Source organism: Pezoporus occidentalis, unplaced genomic scaffold, assembly GCF_034315485.1.
Source record: "Pezoporus occidentalis ecotype Australia unplaced genomic scaffold, CSIRO_AGI_Poc_V1 ctg121, whole genome shotgun sequence".
Lineage (NCBI taxonomy): Eukaryota > Metazoa > Chordata > Aves > Psittaciformes > Psittacidae > Pezoporus > Pezoporus occidentalis.
In genome coordinates, this window is record NW_026913006.1 from 1,641,386 (window position 1) to 1,666,601 (window position 25,216).

At 40.7% G+C, this 25,216-nt stretch overlaps 1 protein-coding gene and 1 long non-coding RNA gene across 4 annotated transcripts in view; one reads left to right on the top strand and one right to left on the bottom strand.

The window, feature by feature from the left end:
- NAV2 (neuron navigator 2) overlaps positions 1–25,216 on the bottom strand; it is a 220,797-nt gene that overhangs the window by 129,095 nt on the left and 66,486 nt on the right. Inside the window, exons 4-6 of one of the 2 annotated variants that reach the window (XM_062607288.1) lie at positions 9,571–9,643; positions 3,017–3,260; positions 1,435–1,503 (exon numbers count right to left, since the gene is read on the bottom strand). In XM_062607288.1, coding sequence (XP_062463272.1) covers positions 1,435–1,503; positions 3,017–3,260; positions 9,571–9,643 — 386 coding nt within the window. The remainder of the gene's footprint in view (positions 1–1,434; positions 1,504–3,016; positions 3,261–9,570; positions 9,644–25,216) is intronic. The other variant, XM_062607289.1, reaches the window with a different exon arrangement.
- Positions 8,803–23,554, top strand: LOC134157866 (uncharacterized). 2 transcript variants are annotated; one of them, XR_009962497.1, is made up of 4 exons: positions 8,803–8,914; positions 9,032–9,148; positions 18,681–18,769; positions 23,401–23,554. It is a non-coding gene; the product is annotated as an uncharacterized LOC134157866 (long non-coding RNA). The 2 variants fall into 2 exon arrangements; XR_009962496.1 differs by lacking the exon at positions 18,681–18,769.

Sequence of the window (25,216 nt, forward strand, 5' to 3'; positions counted from 1 at the left end):
AGAAGGCTACTAGAGGTCTAGAAGGCTATTAGAAGGCTACTAGTAGGCTACTAGAAGGCTACTAGAGCTCCCAGTACTGGGAGGTGAGTTTCCTAGCAGGGCTCGACAGGAGAGAAGGGATAATGTTCTTGTACCAGTGGATAGGAAAAGGCTCCCACTCATACCCACACAGGCTTTGCAAATCTGTCACATTTTCAAGAAAATAAAGCTACTCAAACCATGTGACTACTCAAAAAGTGGCAAGTTTTCAATTCAAGTCAGTATTGTCGCTGCCAATAAAAATGGACCAAGAATAAAAACCATACATATTAAAAACACTCTTGAAGAAGATCTCATCTCTTAGATTCCCCACAGCCTGCAGTTTAACGGACTGTTTTTAAGACCCTGCTTTTGGTATTAGGCCAAGATATTTCACAGCAGTGCCTGTGAAATCTAGCCGGGGGGGGGGGGGGGGGGGGGGGGGGGGAAATAGGCTCAGGGAGATGTTTCTAACTTCCTACTATGAGAGACAAGTACTGAGCTTGGAGAATACTCTCCTTGCTACCACCTCTTCTAGGCAAATACAAACTGTCAAGCCATAACTGTGATTGAGGGAGAACATGAAAAGGAACCATGGAGCATTTTAACAGGGGTTATACTGCAGACCTTTACTGTTGTCATAGGAGTAGATGGAGAAAATAAATCCAAATTATACAGCAGAACTCCATAGAAACTTGCCAAGCTGAATAAAAGTAATAAGTAACAGTTCACAAGCTTAGCAAAACCAGTATAATTTACCAATGTAAAACTATATAAAAATTCCTAGTAGAACATCATACTACATGATAACAGTGAAAGTAACCATGATTATCAACCACTTTTATAATACAGCAATCCTTATGATGACTGAGATGAGATGGGCATATGACCTGACATGCAAGTCATGCTGGGATTCAGGAAAACAGCTAAAATACCCATTAATCATTTTAAGGGAGATCAGAAGTACTCGGCTTCAGAGCACTGGGGAGTGCAGGAGCTCTGATGAGGCAGACCCAGATGGTGCTGTTCAGGCTCACACTGTACACATGATGCTCTCCTGTCTAGCTAAGCCACTGGCCTGATCATAATGGTTTCAATAAGGCAGATCTAAACACAGTGGGGAGAGCTAAATACAGTGGGGAGAGAACTCCCAGAACCATGTTTTGTTCTCAAAAGCAAAAGCTGATAAGGACAAGAAAATCAAATTATTTTCTTGCGGGCCAGAACGCATTCCACACCTTGAAAAAAACCCAAACCAAATAATAAAAGAATGAAAATACATCTCATCCTTCCACATTGCAGCTGTCTGTAAAGCAGCCTAGTTATAAGCTATTTTCAACAGGAACCCTAAAACATGCAGCCAGAAATATTGCAAAAGGGTTATTCATGCTTTGCAGAAGATGAAGAAATGCTAACCTAGAGGACTTTTTCTGACCAAGAGAGAATCGGATGACTTTGCTTTGAGATGAGTCCCTGGGAGATGCACTGCGGTAGGAAAGAAAAAGTGGAAGATAACATTGAACAAAGGAAGTTCACTTTTTTTTCTTTTTAAGCCACTGAACTTAGTAACCAGTCGTAGGGAGGACAGAGCCTTTATGGATTTCATGGGATGAAAAAAGCACTTCTTGCCTAAGTATAACTTCAGGTCAAAGCTCCTCCAATCTGAAATCAATTAACTTTTATAGATAAATGAACATGCCATTTTGCATGCAAACCCCAACTTTACCACTCTTCCCTCTCAATCTTTCATTATATGTATTTTCCGCAGAATCTCAGCCAATTAACTTTAGTATATACTAAGACAGTTAAGATCTTCAGGTTAGATATTTTCCAATTTAAAACCCAGCACAATCCACACAATGGACATTGAAGCAATATTCAAATGGTCCCATACATCTCTGCATATTTTTGATAGAAAAGTTGCAGAAATGTTTAAATACATCTTTGTTTTACTGTACTTATTTCCTGTACAAGTTTATACATAATATAGCAACACTATGGTTTTCAATTATATGAAAATAATGTTTACACCCAAAATGACCCTGATTCATGATGACAGATATAAGGAAAAAACAAATGAGCTCTGAGTAGTCTCATTTGGAAGGCTTCATTTAAACTATTTATATCCCTCACAGAGCAGCACTTAAGCTGGTGTTCACCTTATTGTATGTTATTTTAACACAAGCCTTGAGATTTATTAAAAAAAGCCTTCATAATTTAGCAATTATGTAAATATGGCTTTAGCCTTTAATCCTGCCCACTTCTCCCCACTAAAACCCTCACTCTCCTAGCAGTGGAAAGGTCAGATAAGGAGGAGGCTGTACACACGTTCACGGTGGTACTGCTGTCAGAAACTGCTTTTATTTTAACCTGGAAAGAGCACCCCTATGATTAAAGACATTCAAGGGACAAAGACACCCTCTATTTATCTGTATTCTGATCGAGGAGCAACAAAATCGTGAAAATTATTTTCCATGTTAGCCAGCAGCGATTATTTTTGACCAATAAGCCCAGATTTGATTTTCACTGTTACCAACCGTGATGAGCTCCATTTCTTTTACCACTGTTGAAGCTTTCCACTTCTTAGTGAGAACTGAAACTCTTGTGAATTGAGAACCAAAGTTGGTTTTCAGATGCTTAAAGTCTATATTCTGTAATGGCAATGATATATGTGCTTTGCTAGTAAAAAGAAGCAAAAGGAATACTGATAAAGTACTGTGGTGACTTGGTCTAGTAGGTATTTTAAACTCATTGGACTGCCTATTTCCACCACAGAGAACACATTTAAGCACATCTGATTTGATTTCCAAAGGTGTGAAGTCAATTGCTATACAGTATTCAATTTCCAACACTCCTGAGTCGAACTGAAGAAAGAAGTTTTTTTGGCTTTTGAAGACCTTTAATAATAATAATTAAAAAAAAACCAAAACAACAAGAAGAAACAATGAAAAAGAAAAACAACAAAAAAACCACAACAATTTAAAGGCAATTTCCCCACCTGGACTGCATTTCTGGTTGTGCTTTGAACTGGTGTGCAGCTTGTGGGGACTGTTGGCACAGAGTCTGGAGTGATGCTGGGACCTGCTGCTGCAGTACCCCAACCTGGCACTGGGATGGAGGCCCTGCTTGCTGGGATGGATGGTGCTGTGCTTGCTGTTTCTGTGGCTGCTGTTGCTGTTGCTTGTATCGAGATAAACTGAAGAAAAGGCCCAAGATGGCCTTTAGATTCCCATTCCTGATTTCTGTAAGGCAATGTTCAGAAGTCACTCATCAGCAACCACTCATGACTGTACAGCATGTCAGCCACTGCACTCCTCATAATGTTGCCTGAACCAAGTTCCTTTAGGATATGACAGGCTTTCTGCTCATCTAATCAGCATTACAGCTGATTACTAGCAAGCATCAACTACAAATAAGTAACTAACCCCCCCCCGTGGTGAGTGCACAATGTCTCATATTTCTGCTGTAGCCTCCGTGTTAACACGGTGCTTAAAAATAGTTCCTTTAAATAGCTCCTTTTAACTGAAGTAACTAAAAAACCCAATCCCTCCCCAACATCCAGTGTATTAATGAACAGCACAGTGTACATGATTTCTCACTCCTAAATTTGCACAAGGAGGAGAAACTACTCAGTTATAACACAGTATTATCTAATTTCTGGAGTATCAGACTAATTGTTTCCATAACAAAAATCTGATACAACTTTTGCACTAGGAAGTATGACCATAGGGTGAAGTAGCTGTATTAAACCAGATAATTACCCGTTTGATACTATCACAAGCCAATAAAGAATGGATACCCATTGGTACCAAATAGATACCCAAGGTACCTAAAGATAGTTTGACAGTGAATGAATAAACAGTTCCTAAAAGTCATCCTGCTCTTCTATGCAATATCAAATGCAGGGATGTAAAACCAAACAGAAATACAAAAGCCATGTATCAAAACATGCAGTTAACTGTTTTATCTTAATTAATATGCAAGAGCACCAATTCAGGCTTGCAGACAACCTTAATATTGACTTACCTATTTAGCATGTTTAAATTCCTAAATTAAAAAGTGAATTCAAAGTGCTACATCAAACAGCTGAACTATTCCATGCACTATATAAACCACTCAAACCAATAAAACTTACTGCTGCCCTTTGCTTTTAAATCCCTCTCCGTGGTTTAGTGCAAGAGTGGAAGAAGAGGACATCTGCTGAGTGGCCAGTAGCCAAGCACAAAGGCGAGAACCAGAATCTCAATTTCTTTCCTCAGTTCTGGCTGAAAGGTTGCTCTAACTTTGTGATGGGCCCTGCTCCACCCTTTATGCGCTCTCCCGGCCACTTTCTGCTCACATTGCTTATTTTTGCTGTGTAACGAGCTTCTCTTCATAACCCCAAGCCCTTTACACAACAAATCTCAGGCTCATGACAAAATTTTACTCTGCTTTCTATACCAGCTTCCAGCTTTGGTCTTCTTTTCTACCCATACCTCAGTATACCTCTTCTTCCCACACACTAACCTAATGTACACTTCCTCCCTTCTATTAATTTTGTTTTGTCTTCTGCCCATCTCCCCAGAGACTCCTACACCATGTCTAAATGGTCCTGGTCATTACACAGACCCAGGATGTTGCTCTCCTTCCCTCTCCTATTCTTGACTGAATCTCCTCACCCATTTTTGCCTCCCCGCAGCCCAGGCGCTTCCCCAGCACTCTCTCCCATCACTGCCCCCATTCCCATGTTTAAATGATTATAAATCCCAGGGCCCTTGAACTTGAATTTTTTGTCTTCCTGTGTTTTCTTAGCCAATTTTAGTCTCATTCTGAATAGTGGGGTCCCAATGACTCCTGCATGTTTTCCGTTTCTGCAGTCCACTCCTGCTCCCATACAGTGCCATGCCTCAAACCCAGCCTTCAGCCCCTGCCACCAGCATATGCATCGGGCAGCTTCCTTCTCTAATCCACCTGTGATTAGCTAGGGAGGACAGGGATGGAAGTACACAATAAAGTAAAACATACCAAGAGACAGCAAAGTACAGTAAAAAAAAACACATTCTCCTTATCTTCAGCAAAGAACTCATGGGAACTGTAAGGAAAGTAGCACTTAATCACAGGCAGAAGCAAAAATAAACAGACTCAGAGACACTGGGAAGTTTAACTGCACAAATACAGGCCAGAAGATAAAGAAACTACCATGGGTCTGCACATTTAAATTCTGTGCACTGGAAAAGATGACCTGATTTTCATGTGAAGTGAGAGGTGGTTCTACAACAACCTACCTAAACCTGTGGCTCTCTGTGGCTGTTTATCTTCTGCTGTATTTATCAGAAGAGCAACCTGCTTTTGACATTTTTCTGAGGTGACGAAAAAAGAATAATCAAAATCAAAAACAAGTTTCAAAACAAGCAGTCTCTTTCCCTCTGGATTTTAAGCAAAATACTTCAAACAGGATTTTGAGAGGTAATTTTGTTCCTCTTATCTTAAAGACAGACTGAGGTAATGCACTTGGAGCTTGCACTTTGTACAAAAAGAGTGTTTCAAAGAGTATTTCAACCTCACTGCACTCTGCCCAGTGCGGCAGTCTCAACTGCTTCCGGCTTCAAGCCCCCTCCAGTCCCTGCCTCAGCTTACTCTGTGTATTAACTTCAATCAGAATATATATGTCACCCACCCATTTGAAATTTGGAGCCCAAAATGACTGTCATGTGTACTGGAAATAAACACTCTCAACATCTGAGAGGAAACTGGAATTTGGTTTGCTGGAGAATTGCCACAAATCTACTCTTTGGATATTTCCCTCCTGGAATCAATCCATCCCTGCTTGTTTCCCCTACAAGCTACAACTTCCATCACTGCCACTTGCCCATCACCTTTCTCTGTCTTCACAAAAATACACCGGACTCGGTGGAAATTGGGGGGGGGGGGGGGGGGGAACAGCTCAGAACAAAGAAAAGGCAAAGAAAGGTCTGCTGGATAGACTATGAGAGAAATGTTATCTGATTCCTCTAACACTTGTGAATGAAATTCCTGTAGATCATAAACTACTCACTGTGTACAGAACACAGATCAAAGCAAACCAATGAACAAAAAAAAACCAGTCTATCACTGTTACTTAGTCAAGCTTGTTTGCGTCTGCTTTCTTAAAACTTATTTTATATCTGATTCTATAAAGCACATGGGACTAAAAAAACCCAGAACCAGTTACATAGACCAGACTGGGTAGCAGGAGTACAAAATATGAATCACTGCATCCTCCTTAGCTTAAGGAAGGAAAATGCATGAAATAATTAATTCCCACACCACATATTAGATCTGCAGGCATGTTTTGATAATTAAAGAGCAATTACTTGAAGACTGTAGATAACTGTACATGGCATAATGTAACATGGCATAATCAAAACCTGGCAGCATGGGAAGTGTCCTACCCACATACACTTCAAATAATGCTGTGGGATAGATATGCTGCAGAAACAAAAAATTCCACCCCGACACTGGAAAGGACCTAAAGGACCTAAAATGGAGGAACTGAAATACTGCAGTGTGTGCTTTGAAATTCATTTACCTACAGGAGCAGGAATGTAATTTCAGAGGCAAAAGTCTACACTGAATCGTGTTGTTCCAAAGTCTAGCGAGACATTTTATTTCATCACTTTATGGCTTCATGGTTTGTTCAGCTGGTTATTATCCAGCTAATCTGTTACCCAGAAGAGGTGCAGCTGCCTACCTATGACATCAATTTGAGTTTCTACTGCACACTTGTGTTCTCCATAACCTTCAAAATCTTTGACAGCGAGGAGATGTTGTGTGAAGGGGGTCAAGTTTAGCTGGGCAACTGCAATTCCCATAATCTAAAACCCACCTTGGTGTGGAAACAAGTTTAGGAGCATGGGTTTGGAGAAACAGCTCACAGCAATGGGCAACAAAAAAACTGCAGCAAGAAGAGAATTTTCCAGCATGGGTTTGGAGAGACAGCTCACAGCAACGGGCAACAAAAAAAACTGCAGCAAGAAGAGAATTTTCCAGCATCGCCATAGTTTTCTTTAGTAACTACAAATGAAGATTTAAAATCTTGGAGAAGGGAATGACTTTTTGGCTCTATGCTGCTGAGGAAGGGGCCTGTCTGTAGCATAGTATGGTCATCATCAGTAACTGCAGATCCATAGCATCTTCACTGCATAAATCCAGAAAAAAATTAAAAGACTATGTATAAAGTGGCATGCACATATCAAAGCAGTGGTTTTAAACACTGGAAGGATGAGACACAAGTCCCAAATTATTTCAACATTTAGGAGTTGTCCAAAATCCAATTTTGAATCATTCACTTCTCTCCACGCTAAAACTGCACTAGTGAAAAATACACCTTCTCAAGCAACCCAAGTGAGACTTCAATGTTTATTCCCATTTGGAAGTAATCACAATCTACTCCTTCCTCTTAGATGAGGAGCTGCCAGAGAAGTAAACAATCTGCAGTTGACCTAGCAGGTCTTGGCAAGTTGTGCAGAAACACTGGCGTGTTTGGTTACAGCACTCTTCATTTCCAGTGATTCTGTGCTCTCTCTTGTTTAGTTTCCCGCTCCTTCCACAGCAAGTTAAGGCGAGACCAAGAACAGAAATCGAATTGATTGTTGAATTTAAGACTTCGTATCTTATAAAATCTGTTCCTTCTCTCCCCACTCTAGCTGTCACTTTTTCCTCAATTTAGTGGTAGAGTCAGCAAATGTTCTCATTCCTATGTTGACAGCAAACATTATTGATATGTTCCTAGCTTCTGTATGATTTAATATGTTAATTCCTAGACAGTGTAAAAGAAATGGAGACAAACAAATTCAGCTAAGCCATGGGATATATCCTACTGAGTCTGCCTTGTGATTTGGTGGCAGAACAATGACTATTCATCATGCTGTCCCTAACCCAGTGTGAACAATGCTACACTTAACTTTGCACACCCAGACACTTCTCTCATTAACTAACATGCTGAGATTTTTAGATTTCGCATCATACCAAGACAAGGAAATAATGTGAAATTTATTATATTTTTACAATAAGCACGTACCGGTTCAAAGTCGAAATTGGATTTTTACAGCAAATGCTGTTGCATTTGCTTTTTAATAATTTCCCGGTAATCAAACTTTCTGACGTAAAAAGTTTTAGCTCATACTTTCTTTTCTTGACACGAAAATCCTTCTTATTCTAACTGAATTATTGAGGCATAGAATGCAGGCAGTAGTCTGGATGTCCATATTAAAACTCCTCTTCGGAGGAAAATACTGGTGTTCTAACTCAGTTTAAGGACACATCACAGAAAAAGACAGCTAACGCTCAGCCTCCTCCTCTACTAATTGTGGTATATTCAAGTTAGAACAACGTGTACTATCTGCTACTTTGTTTTCCACGCTTACAAACCACCTCAAAATTAGTACAATTACATTTCAATTACACATTTTTGAAGTGGCTTCTAAGATCTCACAGACTAGGATAAGGTAGGAGGCTTTCTTTTGAGGACAGCAAGGAATTCCTGAAGCCATTTTCCAAATTGTCAAAATGCAGTTTTAAATGGTAATATTTAATAACTTTTAAATCTATCAATTTTATTAACTAGAAATGTGTATTATACAATAATATAGTAATTTAATAAATATTTTAATTTTTTTATTTTTAATGTAATGTATGTATATAAAAGCTGTGGACATGATGGTTTCACCATAAAGTTCATCCCCAGTGGTTATCTGGCATACATTTGATACACATCTACCACTGACAAGTGAAAGTGTGCTTCAGCTCAGACTTCAAGTCACTGTCATAAAGTGCATAGTGCTGGGTTTTGGATTTGTGACTAAACCAGTGTTGATAAGGAACCAGTGTTTTGGCTATTGCTGAGCAATACTGGCACAGTGTCTACTTGTGGGACATGGTAAGTGACTGCCTTTGCATCACTTGGTTTGGTTTTAAGCCTCTTTCCTTCACTCATTAAACTATCTTATGTGTTGCCTCACTCCTCCTCTTCCTATTCTCTCTCCCATCATGCTAGGAGTGAGCCCACCACACCTACACATCCTTGCTTGCCTTCCTTGTTTGAGCCACAGGATTCCTTCAGAGAAAGAAAACATGCCTCTAACCATAAAGGCAATGAAGGATACTACTTCAGGTAAAAGAATAATTGAAGAATGAGAAAATCATGTCTCTCACAAAGCAAGCAACTGCCAGCAGTTCACCTTGAATATCTGTAAAGTGTAAAATTTAAAAATAATATAATGACATTATTCTGTACTGTGCCCATTACAGAACTTAGATGAGAAATTTCTAGGATTTTTAACAGAAAGAAACAAAGAAGTGACTGAATTCCAATACAGTCTCACTGATTATTTTTACAAGTCAGCTTTGTGGAAATTAGATACGCATTTTATTCACCTTCCATACTGAGACAGGGAAAAAAAAGAAGTAAAGACTGCCAAAAAATTAAATGATCCAAACTAACCTCCCATGCCACTTCATGTTCTGGTTGCAATCACAAGCAGTAATTCAGGTTTCTCATTTAAAACTGAAATTTTAAGCCACCAATTGACTCACCTTCTGCTGACAGCCCCTGGATGTTAATTCCCTTAGCAGCCAAGAAACTCAGACATGCATCTATGTTTTCAATCTGTTCAAAAACAAATAAACAAAAAAAATCAGAGAGACACAAAGAGAAAATACATTATAATAACTGTAAGATTTTCAGTGCCTGCTACCCTTTATTTGCACCCAGTGTTTGTACCACATCAAATGTCCCTTTGCTCGTTCTGTGGAGACCATAATGTGATACCTCCTCAGTTACTAAATTGATTATTACGTGGGTCAGGACTTTCTGTTCTTTGCACTTGCATGAAGCAAGTTAGTTAATACTCTAACCACGGCAGGCAATCACTACGTATCTTAGTAAGGGTCAAGGATGTTATGCCAGGATTTTCAACCTACAGTAAGCATAACAAACATGAAACTGAAAATAAACCTGGGGGCCTCATTTGCTTGAGAAGGCAGATTGCCACTTGTTCTTCAGTTGACAGCTGGCAGAAGTTTCTACAAATCACAAAAGCAGTCAAATATAAAAACTGTAACAGGAAACCCCGGCTGGAATCCAAAATATGTCCACTCGTGACACTCGCTGCATGTTGGAAATGAAAGACAACTGCTTGGTCGCTGTGGGGCAAATCCTGCCCTTCAGAGACATGGTACAAAGGTATTACATCGCATGGGATCAAACTCATTTTGACTAGGTAGGGTCTCCTGGTTGCCCAGAGAAGTGGTTAATGCTCCATCCCTGGCAGTGTTCAAGGCCAGCCTGGATGGGGCTTGGGTGACATGGTCTACTGTGAGGCATCCCTGTTCGTGGCAGGGGGCTGGAACTGGATGAGCTTTAAGGTCCTTTCCAATACAAACCAGTCTGTGATTCCATGATACTGCACAACAGGTCTGACTGCTGGTGACTACAGCTGCTATATACAGACAGCACTCAGGCCCTTCCTAACAAGGTAAACTCAGGAATGGCCGAATTAGGCATTTTTCCCCCACTGTACCTCAACTGCAGTAGAGGTCTCACAGTGGCTTCACACGTAGTTTCTCATCAAGCTACCACCAAAGCTCTGTTGTTGTCTCCAGAAGACGCAGACAGATGCCTGCTACCCCCCACCCCAGACCAAAGCACTGTTTTGGTTTTGGACAACTTGACCTAGATGAAGATGTCCCTGCTCATTGCAGGGGGCTTGGACTAGATGAGCTTTGAAGGTCCCTTTCAACCCAAACTATTCTATGGTTCTATGCAAAAGGCTAAGCTGAGACACCTCAAGAGGCTGCAAGGAACAGCATTTTAGGAGATACCATGTTTCATGTGTAGTTGCAGAGAAGACTTGGATAATACCATTGAGAAATTTTGTATTTCATGACGATGATCAGGAAGTGACAAAATAGGGTCTCCATGTATGAATAGCTTGCAAACATTAATTTGTTAATTACCCAAACATCACAACAAAATACTGCTTCCACTTTACAGATAGGGAATGATACAGACAGCAAGCCCCACATTTGCTCTCAATGAACCACCTTTCTTCTGTGAAAGTTGGAGACATCAAAAGGGAATGTGAAAGATGCAGCTTTCCCTCTCAGCTCCTGTCTGCCCTCAAAATACATACAAGTGAGGGCTGTATGGCATTATGGAGGCTGACCTGCACTTTCCATCCTTGTCAAAGTAAGAAAGTACAAGGGAGGCTGCCAGAAAACCTCCAGCATGGATTTCTCTCATGGTACTTTCGCGGGTTGGACCTAGATGATCTTTAGGTCCTTTCCAACCCAAATCATTTTATAACTCTGATTTACTGTCTATAAACTTAACAATAAAAGCATTGTCTTCTACCGGGGAAACAAAAAAATTACTAGCATCATCTAACTGTGATTTCAACAATTATAAACACTGATACAGTGGGCTTGCAGTCCAGAAAGCCAGCCGTATCCTGGGCTGCATCAAAAGGAGTGTGACCAGCAGGTCAAAGGAGGTGATCCTGCCTCTCTGCTCTGCTCTCATGAGACCTCACTTGGAGTATTGTGTGCAGTTCCAGTGTCCTCAACATAAAAGGGACATGGAACTGTTGGAACAAGTCCAAAGGAGGGCCACGAGGATGATCAGGGGACTAGAGCACCTCCTGTATGAAGACAGGCTGAGGAAGTTGGGGCTGTTGAGCCTGCAGAAGAGAAGGCTGCGTGGAGACCTCATAGCAGCCTTCCAGTATCTGAAGGGGGCCTATAGGGGTGCTGGGGAGAGACTGTAGTGACAGGACAAGGGGTGATGGGTTAAAACTTAAATAGGGGAAGTTTAGATTGGATATAAGGAGGAAATTCTTCCGTGTTAGGGTGTTGAGCACTGGAATGGGTTGCCCAGGAAGGTTGTGAATGCTCCATCCCTGGCAGTGTTCAAGGCCAGGTTGGATGAGGCCTTGGGTGAGATGGTTTAGCGTGAGGTGTCCCTGCCCATGGCATGGGGGTTGGAACTAGATGATCTTAAGGTCCTTTCCAGCCCTAACTATTCTATGATACACTCAAAACTTTTATCAACCTCATTATACTTTGAGATATATATACTCTATACTTCCAAACCCAGACAGACACCAAAGAACACATTTCCTGTCATATTCAGACCTTAAAGACTGTAGCAGGGGGCAGTTCAAAGGTTCACAGCTCAAGATGATATGACAGTCAATCTCTACCCATTTCCTTCCTCAGTGCTCAACAACCCTTTTAAGTTTTCAACATGGCTCTTTGATTGAGGTGTTTGGGACTCTACCAGAAAGCTAAAGTTCACCTTTGCAAGAATAAACACCACATAAAAGCATCAATCTAGTTCTGCTACCCGCACTTAACAAGCTGCAAGAACATTTCCAGTCTTCCACAGCTGTGGCTAGATGCCTCCTCTCCTAGTAAGGAGAACTCCTTAGGTAAAGATAAGCAATAACTCATCTCCATTCTAGGTATGCAGTTGTAGAAACTCAAACTAGCTTTTTCAGTCCTCCTTTGCTTCTCTTCCCAGGTCCCTCACCTTTGCTCAACCTCTCCTTTAGGACAGAGTGACCACTGGATTAGGATTTACTTCTGGGTAGCAAGTTCCTCCTCTATACCCTCATTTTTTAGTGCTACACGGTAGTCCTTGCTGACTTCCTAATCTCATTCTCATTGCAGATCTGATTCAGATTCAAACAGCCCCTTTTAAAATCACTACCATTTCTTTCCTTGGATTTCACTGAGCATTTTAGCCACGCCCAGACTAAGGGATGACCCCCCCCATCAGAGCACTAATGCTTGAGGTGCGTATGTGGACCATGGGTTGAGTCACCTGGACCTCGCTGCCATAGAAAAAAGACAGACAGGCTACTTTGCCACACCAGTAGTGATGCCTAGCTAAAGGCTGTGAGAAACAGGGGCTTTTTGGTGCTACAGTGGTATGGAAAAAGAACTGGGGGGGGGGGGAAGGGGGGGGACGGACAGGATGGAACGGATTGGGACAGAATAGAGTAATACAGAACATGGACTGTCAAAAATATATGGTGCATTACAGTCAAGAACTCATAGGAGTCAAAATATTACAGAAAGAGGAAAGTGTCCTATGTCAGTACTTAAAACTACACATGATGAAATAAAGTGGTAGTAACAGAGGCTTGCAAAAGAAACCTCTGGTAGGAATTCAAGGTGCTTCCCACACAATGACTGGCTGGTGGCCTACATAAACATGATTTGTGACTGCTATCCAGCTCCAGTGGAAAAGGGCTCATGCTCACTTGCCACTCTGGTGTCTTGTAAGCAGCAAAATGCTCAATCAGGGAGCCGTCTTCCAACCCTCCAAAGTGCTAAGAATGAAAACAATGATTTTGAGATGTGTGAGGGAAGCACTTTGAAAAAATCAACACTTTTTTCCTACTGTAAAAACCAAAGAAAGCTACTGAAACCTTTGTACGTCAAATAGGTGTGAATACTATTTTGTGGCCACTAGCCTTAGTGAAGAGCCCTAAGCTTGGCTGAATTAGTCTAATGCATTGGAAATCACGCTGTTTATTTAAAAAGAAGCATTTCCAACAATGTAACATTTAATTAATTTCACCTATAAAAGCTCCAACAGAGGATTCTGTCTCTAGTCCCTGCTGTACTAACATAAGAGCTAACTATTTATAATTGTCAAGTAATTTTTTTATGGAGAAAGTGCACAGAGGGTTGGAGATAGCAAGCTAGTCTGAAGCAGAAGCATGGTAGTCATACCATTTACATGAATTTACCTAGGATAGAAGTGAAGCTCTTAGATAGATCTCAGCTAAGCAAAGACCTTGTGACCCTGCACCGTTGTGAATTCCAACACAATAGAGCTGCATCCTTGAAATTACAGTATTCAGCAGCAAATCATCACTGAGACTCTACGGGTTCTTTCCTGGCCAAGTCTATGTATCACTTAAACCCCTCAAAAGTAGATACAAAAGGACTGGATTTGCAAAGGGGAGTGCATATTTTTTTTTCACTGTGAGCAACAATCGGGTTTTGGCTGACAACTCTGATTTCCCATTTGCTTTGCCAGCAATATCTAACAGAGCAGAAGCAAAACGGGAAAGATGGCAGTTGGATGCTCTCATTTCCCGCTTACCCAAATAGGGGAAAGCTGTGCAAAAGGACAAGGAAAGCCAAGGACAGACATCCACAATGATTACCTCACTCTGACACATGACTAGGAGTGTTCAAAACTGAGCCTTGCCATAAGCATCAAACGAATTTGCAATCTTGAACTGCTGCATAAATAAGCCATTTGAAGTGTAGTCGACTCTCAAAACCCAGTGTCAGTCACACACCCTATATAATGAGTATCCCTTCTGAAATGCCCCTAAATGCCAGGCTAGGACAGCTGAGCCCATACCTAAAGGCAGCCCTGCTCTGGGGGCTCCCCCTCCTTTCTTACAGTGAGGAGATAACATGAAAAAAATAAACTCCTATAGAATTAAACATAAAATATCAAGTGTCACAACTCCAATCTCATATTCACAGAGGCAAAAGGCATGTTTCAGTCAGCTACCTCAAAACATCCTCTTAGCACAAATCTCTGGGCAGCATTTTATACCTGGCCAGATAGAAGCAGAAGGCATCCTGGCTAAGGAGTGCACATGCCTAACTTTCAAACACCAGACCAGCAGCAGTTGCTTTGTTACACCACGAAGGCCATCAGCTTCTTGGTGGAAAACAGGATTAAAAGCTACTGGTCACACATTCTTACTGATTTCTAAGTCCTTCTGTAAAGGACATCACTACACATTGTTGGGTTTCATTCCCACCAGACCTGCATGCTCCTCGTTCCTTCCTAGCTTCTGCAGATACACACACATTTAACTGCTTCACTGAATTCCTACGTATGGATCAGAATACTTCTACTTAATGCTTATTTCACTGTAACTTTCCCAGGTATTACTCAGATTCACCTCTATTCTCACATGTACCCTACAGCAATTTGTGCATTTCCGACAACGCAAGCCACAAAACCCACACAAATTTTTGCTCTGATCATATAATAGCAACTTCAATTTCTATTCTTGTCAGTGCTAGAAAGAAAACATGCCCTGGCCTGTATGAACAGAATAGGGAATGTAAGAAACAAAATGAAACCCCAAAACAAATATCCCCATCCTGTAAATGGATACCCATGGGTGTGCACCAACAGATGTTGAACATTGACTATATCAGACAAAAGACTTGAACATGGAAATGGTCTACAGCCAAAGCTGCCAGTCCAACTCTGCCAAGTCAAACACAGGGGGTAAACTATCACTAGTCCTGCTCTTGTAACAGAAACAGATGTTTTCCTCCAACAAAAAAATCAGTATTAAACTTACAGTAAGTTCCTTCACTTAGAAACCATGGGAAGTTATGATGCAAGACCTCTGCTCCCAGCTTTTATGGTGATAGATGGGGAGTTTTTCTAAGCTTATCCAGAAAACCCCCTACTTATATTAAAGCCAGTGCTCTCCATTTAACTTGAGGCTCCATATTATGTCCAGTATATCAGTTTTCAAAGGAGAAAAAGAAGATTGATTTCATGTGCAAGTTTTTCAAGTTTCACAAGCTTTTATGCAATATTCCAGCAGAATTCACATATAACGCAGAAACAAGGAAAAAGCTCACCACAAGCTGTTTCTTAAGGCAAAAATCTATTTCTGCCAGTATTTTCAGATCAAGCTTTTACACTCAGTATTTTTATACCATAAAGTTTAGGAAGAGCATAAACATTGACAATCTTTACAGAACTGGAGTTTTGGGAGAGGGATGGTTCTCCCTTCAAATAATATCTCATTTGCACTACTTCCGGAACGCATACACACACACACACACACACACACACACACACACACACACACATCAGAAATACCAAGACAAATTCCATTTTCCCCATAAGGACATAAATACTATTATTGCTGTTTATAAAATAAATCTTCATTAGTACTTATCCCAGTCAAGATGTACCTTTTTTAAAAAGAAAATAGCATGCTGCTTTTGACTATTTGGATAAAAGCCTCTGTCAAAATTAAGTTTCATGATTTTGACAGAACTTGTCGGCTATCTTAGAAATAATAGATGGAATGTAAGGACAAATGAAACTAATTCATACTCTGAAGCCAGGTTACAACAGATTCAGCCACTGAAATAAAAATCTATTATCATGGGTACAGTTTTCACATAGAATCATAGAATGGTTTGGGTTGGTGAGGACCTTAAGATCATCCAGTTCCAACCCCCCTGCCGTGGGAAGGGACACCTTCCACTAGACCATGTCGCCCAAGAGTTGATTCTCTCTCTGCTATAATTGCATTACTTTGGGTTTTTTAAAAAAAGGACAGTTTGGGCACTAACCTAAGACTAGAGAACTAGCCTAAGCCTCATCTCTTGCATCCCCTCTGCTATAACCCCGGGTAAAACCTTAGCTTTCCTGTGCTTCAACTCTTCCTCAGGAAATAATGGGACAAGCATTCAATATTCACTGACAACATGCCTAACAGAGAGAAAAATTGGGGCTGTAAGCCCCACAAAGAGATGTGATACCTGCTGGCCAAGATTTCTAATCACATCAAAGAGCACCCAAAGGGCCCTCTTGTATTGGGAATGGTTTCAGGCAATCCTGGACAACTCAAGTCCTGCCAAAGCTCATCTGGTCTGGGAGAGGGAGATGGAAGGGTTTATAGAAATTGTCTTAATTTAGTTTAAAATTCAGCTTTTCAGGTTAATTTAGTCAAAACTGAAATTTTCCTACAGAGAAGAGAAAAAAAGGGGTACTTTGACAAAAACTTCTTTGACAAATATACCTGGAAATATAATTTTTGCTAGTCTCAATAAACACTTGACCAGATTCTATTCATACCACACTAGCTGTACATTACTGGCACTAAATCTCTGTTTCTGTATAAGTGAAGACAACAATAGCTGGGGAGAAACCATGGCTGTGGTCAGCAAACACATGATGAGGAGGATAGTGAGCCCCATGAACACTTCATTTCTGCTATCACTGGTTGCTTGCAGAAGCCCCTTTTCTACCTGGGGTTTCCAGACTGAAAGTTATGTTTTGAGTGCTGTGCAGTTGGGATTAAATATAAAATATGACTGGTATCTAGTGAAGATAGACTTCTTCCCAAAACACCCTGGAATTCTACATTAAAAGATACTTTTAAAGAGCATAAATGCTTAAAAGGGAGGACTGATGCTAACCCACTCCATGCAGTAAACACTGGCTCTTATGCACTGTTGTATTTCCTCCAATACTAGCTCAAGTGTTGAAGGCTCTGCTTGTCACTAATGTGAATTTGCAGCAGAAATCCAGAATTTCACACTCGTAGCAAGAGCTGCACTGAAAATGTTACGACAAAGAGCTTTTAGCTCAGAGAAGATGTTTTGTATTAACACTGCTGCACTTATTAAATGAATAATTTTAACAGGAAACCAACCTACCAGTCAAAAATTTATTTGAAGTAATGCCAGTCAATTACAGATTCACTCTCAGTGCAAGGGTGACGACAGCATACCAGTCAAGCATCTGGCTCTGTTTTTCAAATATACACAAGTGGATAAGCAGCAATGGTCACCTCAGGGCTGTGTCACTGCAAGGACCTCTTGCAATAGAGAACTCAGCAGTTGCTGGTTCCTAAAACAGCTCCATGGGAAGGGAGCTACGGCTACAGCCTGTTCCCAGGCTGACATGCATACTGATATCTTGAGGCCTGAGGGTGACAGCTTCACCTGTTTGCAAAGGATTGATTCCGGTGGCTGAAGGGGCATCAACACATGTGCCCCCCCCTTCCTTGCACATCCAGGATCATTTCTGGGATCCTGGATAACATCTCCTACGTAACTGCATCAGACTAGCACAATAGTACTGTTTAAGTAGATAAAAATCATCCCACATAAAAGGAATAAGAACAGATTTTTCTGGATATCTATCACCTTTGCAGACTGATTAATTAAAATAACCATCATCACACACAGTTACAGTGCATAAAGCAATGGCCTAGATAACATTTACCCTGTATAAGAACCCTAACTGACCCCTGACAGACTCCATGCAGCATTTAGTCACAGCACAATTTTTGCTCATGGCACCAAATTCAACAGTCAGTTAATACACTCCTCTGCACCTAGTAGAGCCTCACCAAGAAAACACCATGAAGGTGAAGACAGTCTTTTAACACTTCCCATGATTTCCCATTTTTTCCCCATTTATACAAAACATAGCAAGAAGCTGTGTGTTTGCAAAGGACTGCATAAAAGGTATATTTATGTAATAATTCTACATAAGTAACAGCCATGGCAAAACCCAATTCTTTTTCTAGGCTGTGGTGCAGGTGTAAGTACATAAGTGGAAGATAAAGAGATCTCCAAATGCGTATGTGGAATGACCCTGGCCCTGTAATGCATCTGCTGCTTCATGTATTTAGTCCACACAGCAGGGACAACCATAGGTGTTGGAAATGGCATAATTCAGATTAACAGTGAAACAAATGAGCAACTAGCATCTAATTCTGTCTTTGTAGTTAAGCTCACATCTTCCAGATTTTCCATAAAATTACTTTTTCTCTGTGGCTCCTTATGGAACCTCACACTCTTTCAGAGACCATGAGGTCTAAGTTCTTACATCACTACAGTAAAAAGAATTACAGCACACCATCAGGGACCATGAAGATGATCCTGTATGGGAATGACAGACAGCCTGTCATCAGCAATGCCTCCAAAGGTACCACATACACCCACTCGATGGACAAAACAGTATGTACATACTGCCGTACCTCCCATCTCCACAAGCAGTAGGGGTTTGGAAGCCCTTCCCTCCAGAAATTAAACAAATACCTGTCCAGTGACACTTTATCATGCCTTATGGCAGGGAGATGTGTTTACTGGCTTTTCCCAATCCAGTCTAGCTCTATTTGTCATGTTATTTGCTATATGGGACAATGGCAGGGGTGAGAGGGTGGCTTGTGATTTTATTTAGACTGCAAGCTCTGCGCCACAGAAACCTATGATCGTACTGTGCCTGTCTCACTGATGCCAATACATAAATGGTAAGTGTGAGAGAATAACAACAGTCTGAATCTCAGGGGAGGGGGGAAGAAGATACAATAAAATGAATCTTAACAAGGAGTAGTAGTTATTATGAAATAAGGAAAAAGGACATCTAAGTACAAGTAACCTGGCAGATGACCTCTGTGGTAAGTTGTTCTTGCATACATGACAATACGGGTTCATACATGATCAAGAGAAACCCAGGGAGCTTAGAGAAAATGCATCAAGCATTCCTGAACTCTGTATTTGGCCAAGCGCCTCCACAGGCAGTTGAAGGAGCTGAGCTGGCATCTGGCACAGCTCTGGGTGACATCTTCCCCTCCAGCTAACCTTCAGCTGTGAGTAATTTATCACAGGTGAGGGCCTAAAGATACCCATTTTTTTAACTACAGTAACATTCAAACAGATTCAATTTTTAAACATCTACTGTAGTGAGATACAAACTCCCCAGACAAAGCAGGGGGGAGGGTCACCAGAAGACAGAAAAGTTCTCTTTACTGCACTGCTCAAAGCAGCCTTAGAGTAGGATGACTTGAAACAATATGGCTATATTTAACCACTGGGATATGTTTCCAAAAATCCTCTGCTAGGAATTTGCAGAGGAAAAACATGCTTGTGATGCTTTTGATCTCTCCAGTATATCTGAATTAGCAGAACATGCCCAGGCAGCAGACCTCAGCCCCACAAATCCAGAGGGGTTTTTGCACCCAGCTATGGCAATGCTTATACAACACTGGGTTCTTAAAAATGCTCCAAATCTTTAGAGAAGCAGGTTAAAGTGGATGTCTGCTCTTGAGAAATGAAGGTAGAATTATTTTCCCTGCGAAAAATAAGAGTATTTCATTTTTTTCCCATTTCTTTGTCAATTATTTATACAAAACACATCAGCTCACACACTTAGTGGGTATTACACACACGTAGTTTGCTGCGTGGGTGATGCAGATGGTTTCAGCTCATCTTATTCCTGCCAATCAACTCATTAATATGTTCCCCGGTATACCCTTGAAGTATGGGGTTCACCAGCATTCACCTTTATAATTTCAATTCACTAAAATGTTTTTTGAAAAAAAGAACACAGAAATATGGACAACATGTGCCATAGGCACAAACAGTAGTGAAGATTTCAACTTCTCATGCTCTTTTTGTCAATAAAATAAAGACTCAGCGCAGAGGATGGAGCTGGCAAGGGTCACATTGAGGAGGGAAGTGGATACCTGGCTCTAAAAAGTGAATTAAAACTCCCAGCACCATGCACTTCAAGACCATGGTCCTTGTCAGGCTGGAGAATATTCATACAAACTGTTCTTTGATATTGGGTGTCACATACATGACAGAACAGCTCATTTTCAGAATACAAGAAAACAGTCAAATATTAAAATAACGGTTGAATTGCCATCACTGGGGTAAGGAAAACACAGCCTTCACCTTGACTTTCATAAAGTCCTTGGGAAGAAATGCAGACCCAAGTTGCAGTACAAGATTCTTTTATGTCTGCAAGATAAACAGTGACAGAAAGACTGAGCAGTATTATTTTACTGGTTCAGCTTGATATCTGCATCAGAAAGATAAAATTTGTGAAAAACTTCTGGTCAACACACAGAGAAAATAAATACCTCCTTTTTGTTATTTGATAACTGATGCTTGTATACACAAAGTGGTCATCCTTGAAAATAATACTCCCGAACTGCAAACCCAGTTATTCCCTCCTCTCTTTATAGGAGGCAACTGTGGTGTTGCTTCAGCATACATGCCTTTCTGTTGCTCCAAATTCTTGTTTTGGGTGTCCCATATTTCCCCAAGCCTAGCATGGAACACTGAAAGAGTCTGGTGTACCCTCCTACAGATCCCCCAACCCCTTCCCTTCAGCACTGACAGCTTTGCTACCACCCTGCTCCTTCAGGCTTCAGTAGCAAGGGTAACACACCATCACTTCTCAGACATTCACACCTAACATTCCAGTTCTTTCTAGAGCATCATCATCTGTCATTATTTCTTTCATTTTATTTTCAACCTTAGAAAAAATAAATCTATTTTCTCAGTAGTCTCTTCTCACATATTTTTTCTTATATATATATAGGTGTATAGATACGTCTTATCTCTTTCCAATACCACACTAAGTATTTCTTACCATTACATTTGAGGTGGAAAACCCCCTCTACCTGTCCTGTAAGACACCTTGCTGGTACTTCTTTTATCCTTTCTTCCAGTCCCATCTTCAGCTGTGCTTCAGCTTTTGCCTGTGCCTGTCAATATATCCCTTCACTGGCAAGTGTCTGACTTCAAGTTCACATTTTCAACATTAGCTTTCTTTACTTGTCTCTCTCCCCAGCCACTTCTGGTCTAGCTGATATGGATCTTTCTTTCCTTCACCTCACTCTCCACTTTCATGCTCTGATTTTTCAGATGTCTTATCTTTTGCCTTTTTCTTATATCATCTAATCTCCACCATTATCTCATCTGTTATGATTTATCACTTACACATAATGAGTAACACAACCACCTCCCTCCCTCTCTTTGCCGTGCTATGCAAGAAGATGTATCAATATACAAGAAAATACTCAGCTATCATACTGTGCAAAAAAACATTGCCTGTGAAACCTCCTTCCAAACCTGAGCATTTTACACGTTTCCTCACAGACAGAACGCAGTCCCTGTAGAGCAAGATTTCGACAGGCTGTCATTACAGCCAGACTTGATACATAACATACAGCATATAACAGCTCACTTAAGCACTCTTATTTTTTGTTTATCCTATTACAAATATAAGTATATGAACCCTTTTCAATAGGTAACATATGCAAAGATCCCCAAATCAATAAGGATAATCCTAGAAGGGCAGGTATTAAACAATACCTTCTATACAGTCCAGAATCTGCAGGATGCCAAATGTTAAGCTCTAATATCATCCCAAAACAAGAGTCAAGTTGAAAGAAAGGAAGAAAAAAAAGATCTCTTGTCCTTCTATAACCAAGTGATATTAGCAGAGATAACTCTATTCAGGTTTATTGACCTCATTCTGTTTTTCATTAGCCTTCAGGAGTGGAAGCTAGTCTTGTTTTGTCCTCCTTCACACAGTTATCAAGAACTAAGCCAGTATTATCTGAAGCTTCATTCTAAAAATCCAAATGCAGTTGTGGTGACAGTCTCCAAACCTTCTTGGTCCCAGAGGCTCTGCTCCGTTCAGCTACACCCTCTATTAACCACAGGATTTTCCACATGCCAGCTGGAACTAATCATCCCAATTACAGGCTTTTGTGGAGAGGAATAGCTACAGTACAGAAATAGAGAGGTTTGAAAAAAAACCACCACCCTGAAATAGGTCTTATGCAGAGGACAAGATACAGCATAGATTATACAGAAGCCAGCCAACTCTTATCTGGAGCAAAGGAAGACAGAGATACTCCCCAAAGCAGAGAAACCAGATAAGATGACAACAGGGGTAGGTTCTCACCTAAGTGATTTTTCATGGAGCCAGCGGGGGTCCTTGTCATGTCATTCCTGGCACTGGGACAAGGTTAATAAGCACTGATGGTCCCAAACGGTTCTGCAGTACTAAACTTAATTTGACAAGGCTTATTAGCACTGGCTTTGAGCCTGACAGACCCAAGCTGTCTCTAATGTTCAATTTGTGTGAATTTGTATGATGCTCTCCGATCATGGAACAATGGAAACAAGAATGCAGAGACCTGATCTGGCTCTGTGCTGAGCTCACTAAGGTTTGGTGGGCTTTGTTGGTTTAGGATTGCGCCACATAAAAGCAAATATACTTGCTTTCACACCCCCCTTCAATGGCTTTGGAAGATACAGATGTGCTCCAGCTTTCTAAGCTAACACATCTGGCTGGACATGAGCTGGCTCTTCACAATTCAGCTCACATGTGTGCTTGTTCACAGCATCAAGCAAACACAAGCGACCACAGGGGGAAAGACAATGATACAAGGCTTCCCTCTGAAGTCTGTTGTATTTCTATTTAATGAGCAAAGTCAAACATTCATTTACAATGTCTCCCCTGAAAAATTTACTCATCTTACAGACACTACCACCTTACAGACACTACAATAAAGATAAAGACACTGCAGCTGACAGATTCACTTGAAAATGTAAGACCAGACATCACCTGGTTCAGTGTTTGAACTGACTGGACAGCCTCGCCTCTTGTCACCTCTCAACCAGAAATACCAAACACAAACACCACTCCCCATACTCTGGAGAATGCTTGTAAGCTATAAGAGGAAAGTGCATGGAAATGCAGAGAATGAAGACTGCTGTATCTAAACAAACACTCTAACATCTCATTTTTTCCAGGAATGCAGGAGACCTGCAAAAGGGTTGTCTCCTTAGACACTGCAAGCAACTGTATGAACACCACCTCTATGAAGATACTTAGGTTCTTGCTTTACTGTCTTTATTGTAAGATGATAAAGAGCTCTGTAAGTATGCCCACTTAATAAAAACAAGCCAAGAGCATAATCCTTGTTTTTTTCTCATGTAAGGGAAAACTGCTGGGCATGCCTTGCTATGACTGATGCAATAGGTCTCATGAACAGGGAAGACAGTCCCACTCACCACCCTCCTGAATGAGCAACCAGAGTAGTATCAGAGGAGATGGCAATGCATAGCAAACACTTCTTTCCAGTGCTCTTCACAGTTCCTGATGCAGCACATAGAACCCTAGACTGGTTTGGTTTGGAAGGGACCTTAAAGCTCATCCAGTTCCAACCCCCTGCCACAGGCAGGGACACCTTCCACTAGACCAGGTTGCTCCAAGCCCCGTCCAGCCTGGCCTTGAACACTGCCAGGGATGAGGCAGCCACAGCTTCCCTGGGCAACCTGTGCCAGCACCTCACCACCCTCACAGGGAAGAACTTTTGCCTAAGATCTCATCACAGTCTCCTCTGTGTCAAGTTAAAGCCATTCCCCTTGTCCTGTCCCTACAGGCCCTTGTCCAAAGCCCCTCTCCAGGCTTCTTTTCATCCCTGTTAGGCACTGGAAGCTGCTCTAAGGTCTAAGTGACTGTTAGCTACAATGTCCTGGAATTTATTACAGATGCCAGTCCTGAATGAAAAGCAGTTCTTCTTACAGTACACTTGTGGAACACTAAATTATAGTAATTGTCAAAATTTCCTCAATTATTTATACTCTAGACAGCTGCTGTGGCTACAGCGAGAAGAGTAACCAACATCTTTCAAAGGAGTAAAAAGTAGCAATGATAAATCTTTTAGATGACTTTGAGCAAGATTCATAACTTCCAAGAAACAACAAAGAGCCAAAGCAGAGCAGCACAACACATTGTGGTTTCTGACTGTCAAACTCTCATCAATATTCAGTCTTTCATTTAACTATGAGAGTGGTTGTGGGCAGTTAGGAACAGTCATAAACACGAACAACATGAAAACAGCTTCACACACAGGACAGACATTCACATACCCCAAAGTGAGCATTTGCAAGTCAAAGGGATGATTTTGGAATGATACTGTAAAATTATTTTTTCCTCAAGATACAGAAGGAAATAACATTCTTTAAAGTATCATAAATGTTAAGCACCCCTCTCTTAGGATCAATTTCTTATTATTTGCATTACTAGTAAAGTTCTGCCAGTAACATATTCATGAAGTTCTACATGCTGTTACTTTTGCTGCACTCATTTTTGGTTCTCCAGCTTTAATTATTATATATAAGCGAGATAACAACCAACTTGTTCTACAAATTAAAACTTGGCAGTCAAACCCAAGTTGCATACAGTAAACATCTGAAAGTTTGCAATTTGAAATTTGTTCATTGACTGCAATTTGATAATTTATTTATTTTCAAAGGATATAGGAACTCCTAATCCAACTTTAAATTGATAGCTAATTCTGCTTTTTCAGTACTGCTCTCTCTATTTTTATACATTCCTGTGTAATTACGAGGTACTTCAGAAATATAAAATACTGATTTCAGTATTTAATTTTAGTGAGAACAATACTGATTGTAAGTATGTAATAAATTATAAGGCCTTATTCAGCTATTGTGGAGAACAGGGCAAAAACTGTAATATTAATGTTCTTCAGATTACACCTTTGCTCTCACTACTGTGAAAAACTAACTAAAACCTCTTAGATGTCTCAGACATTGAAGTCAC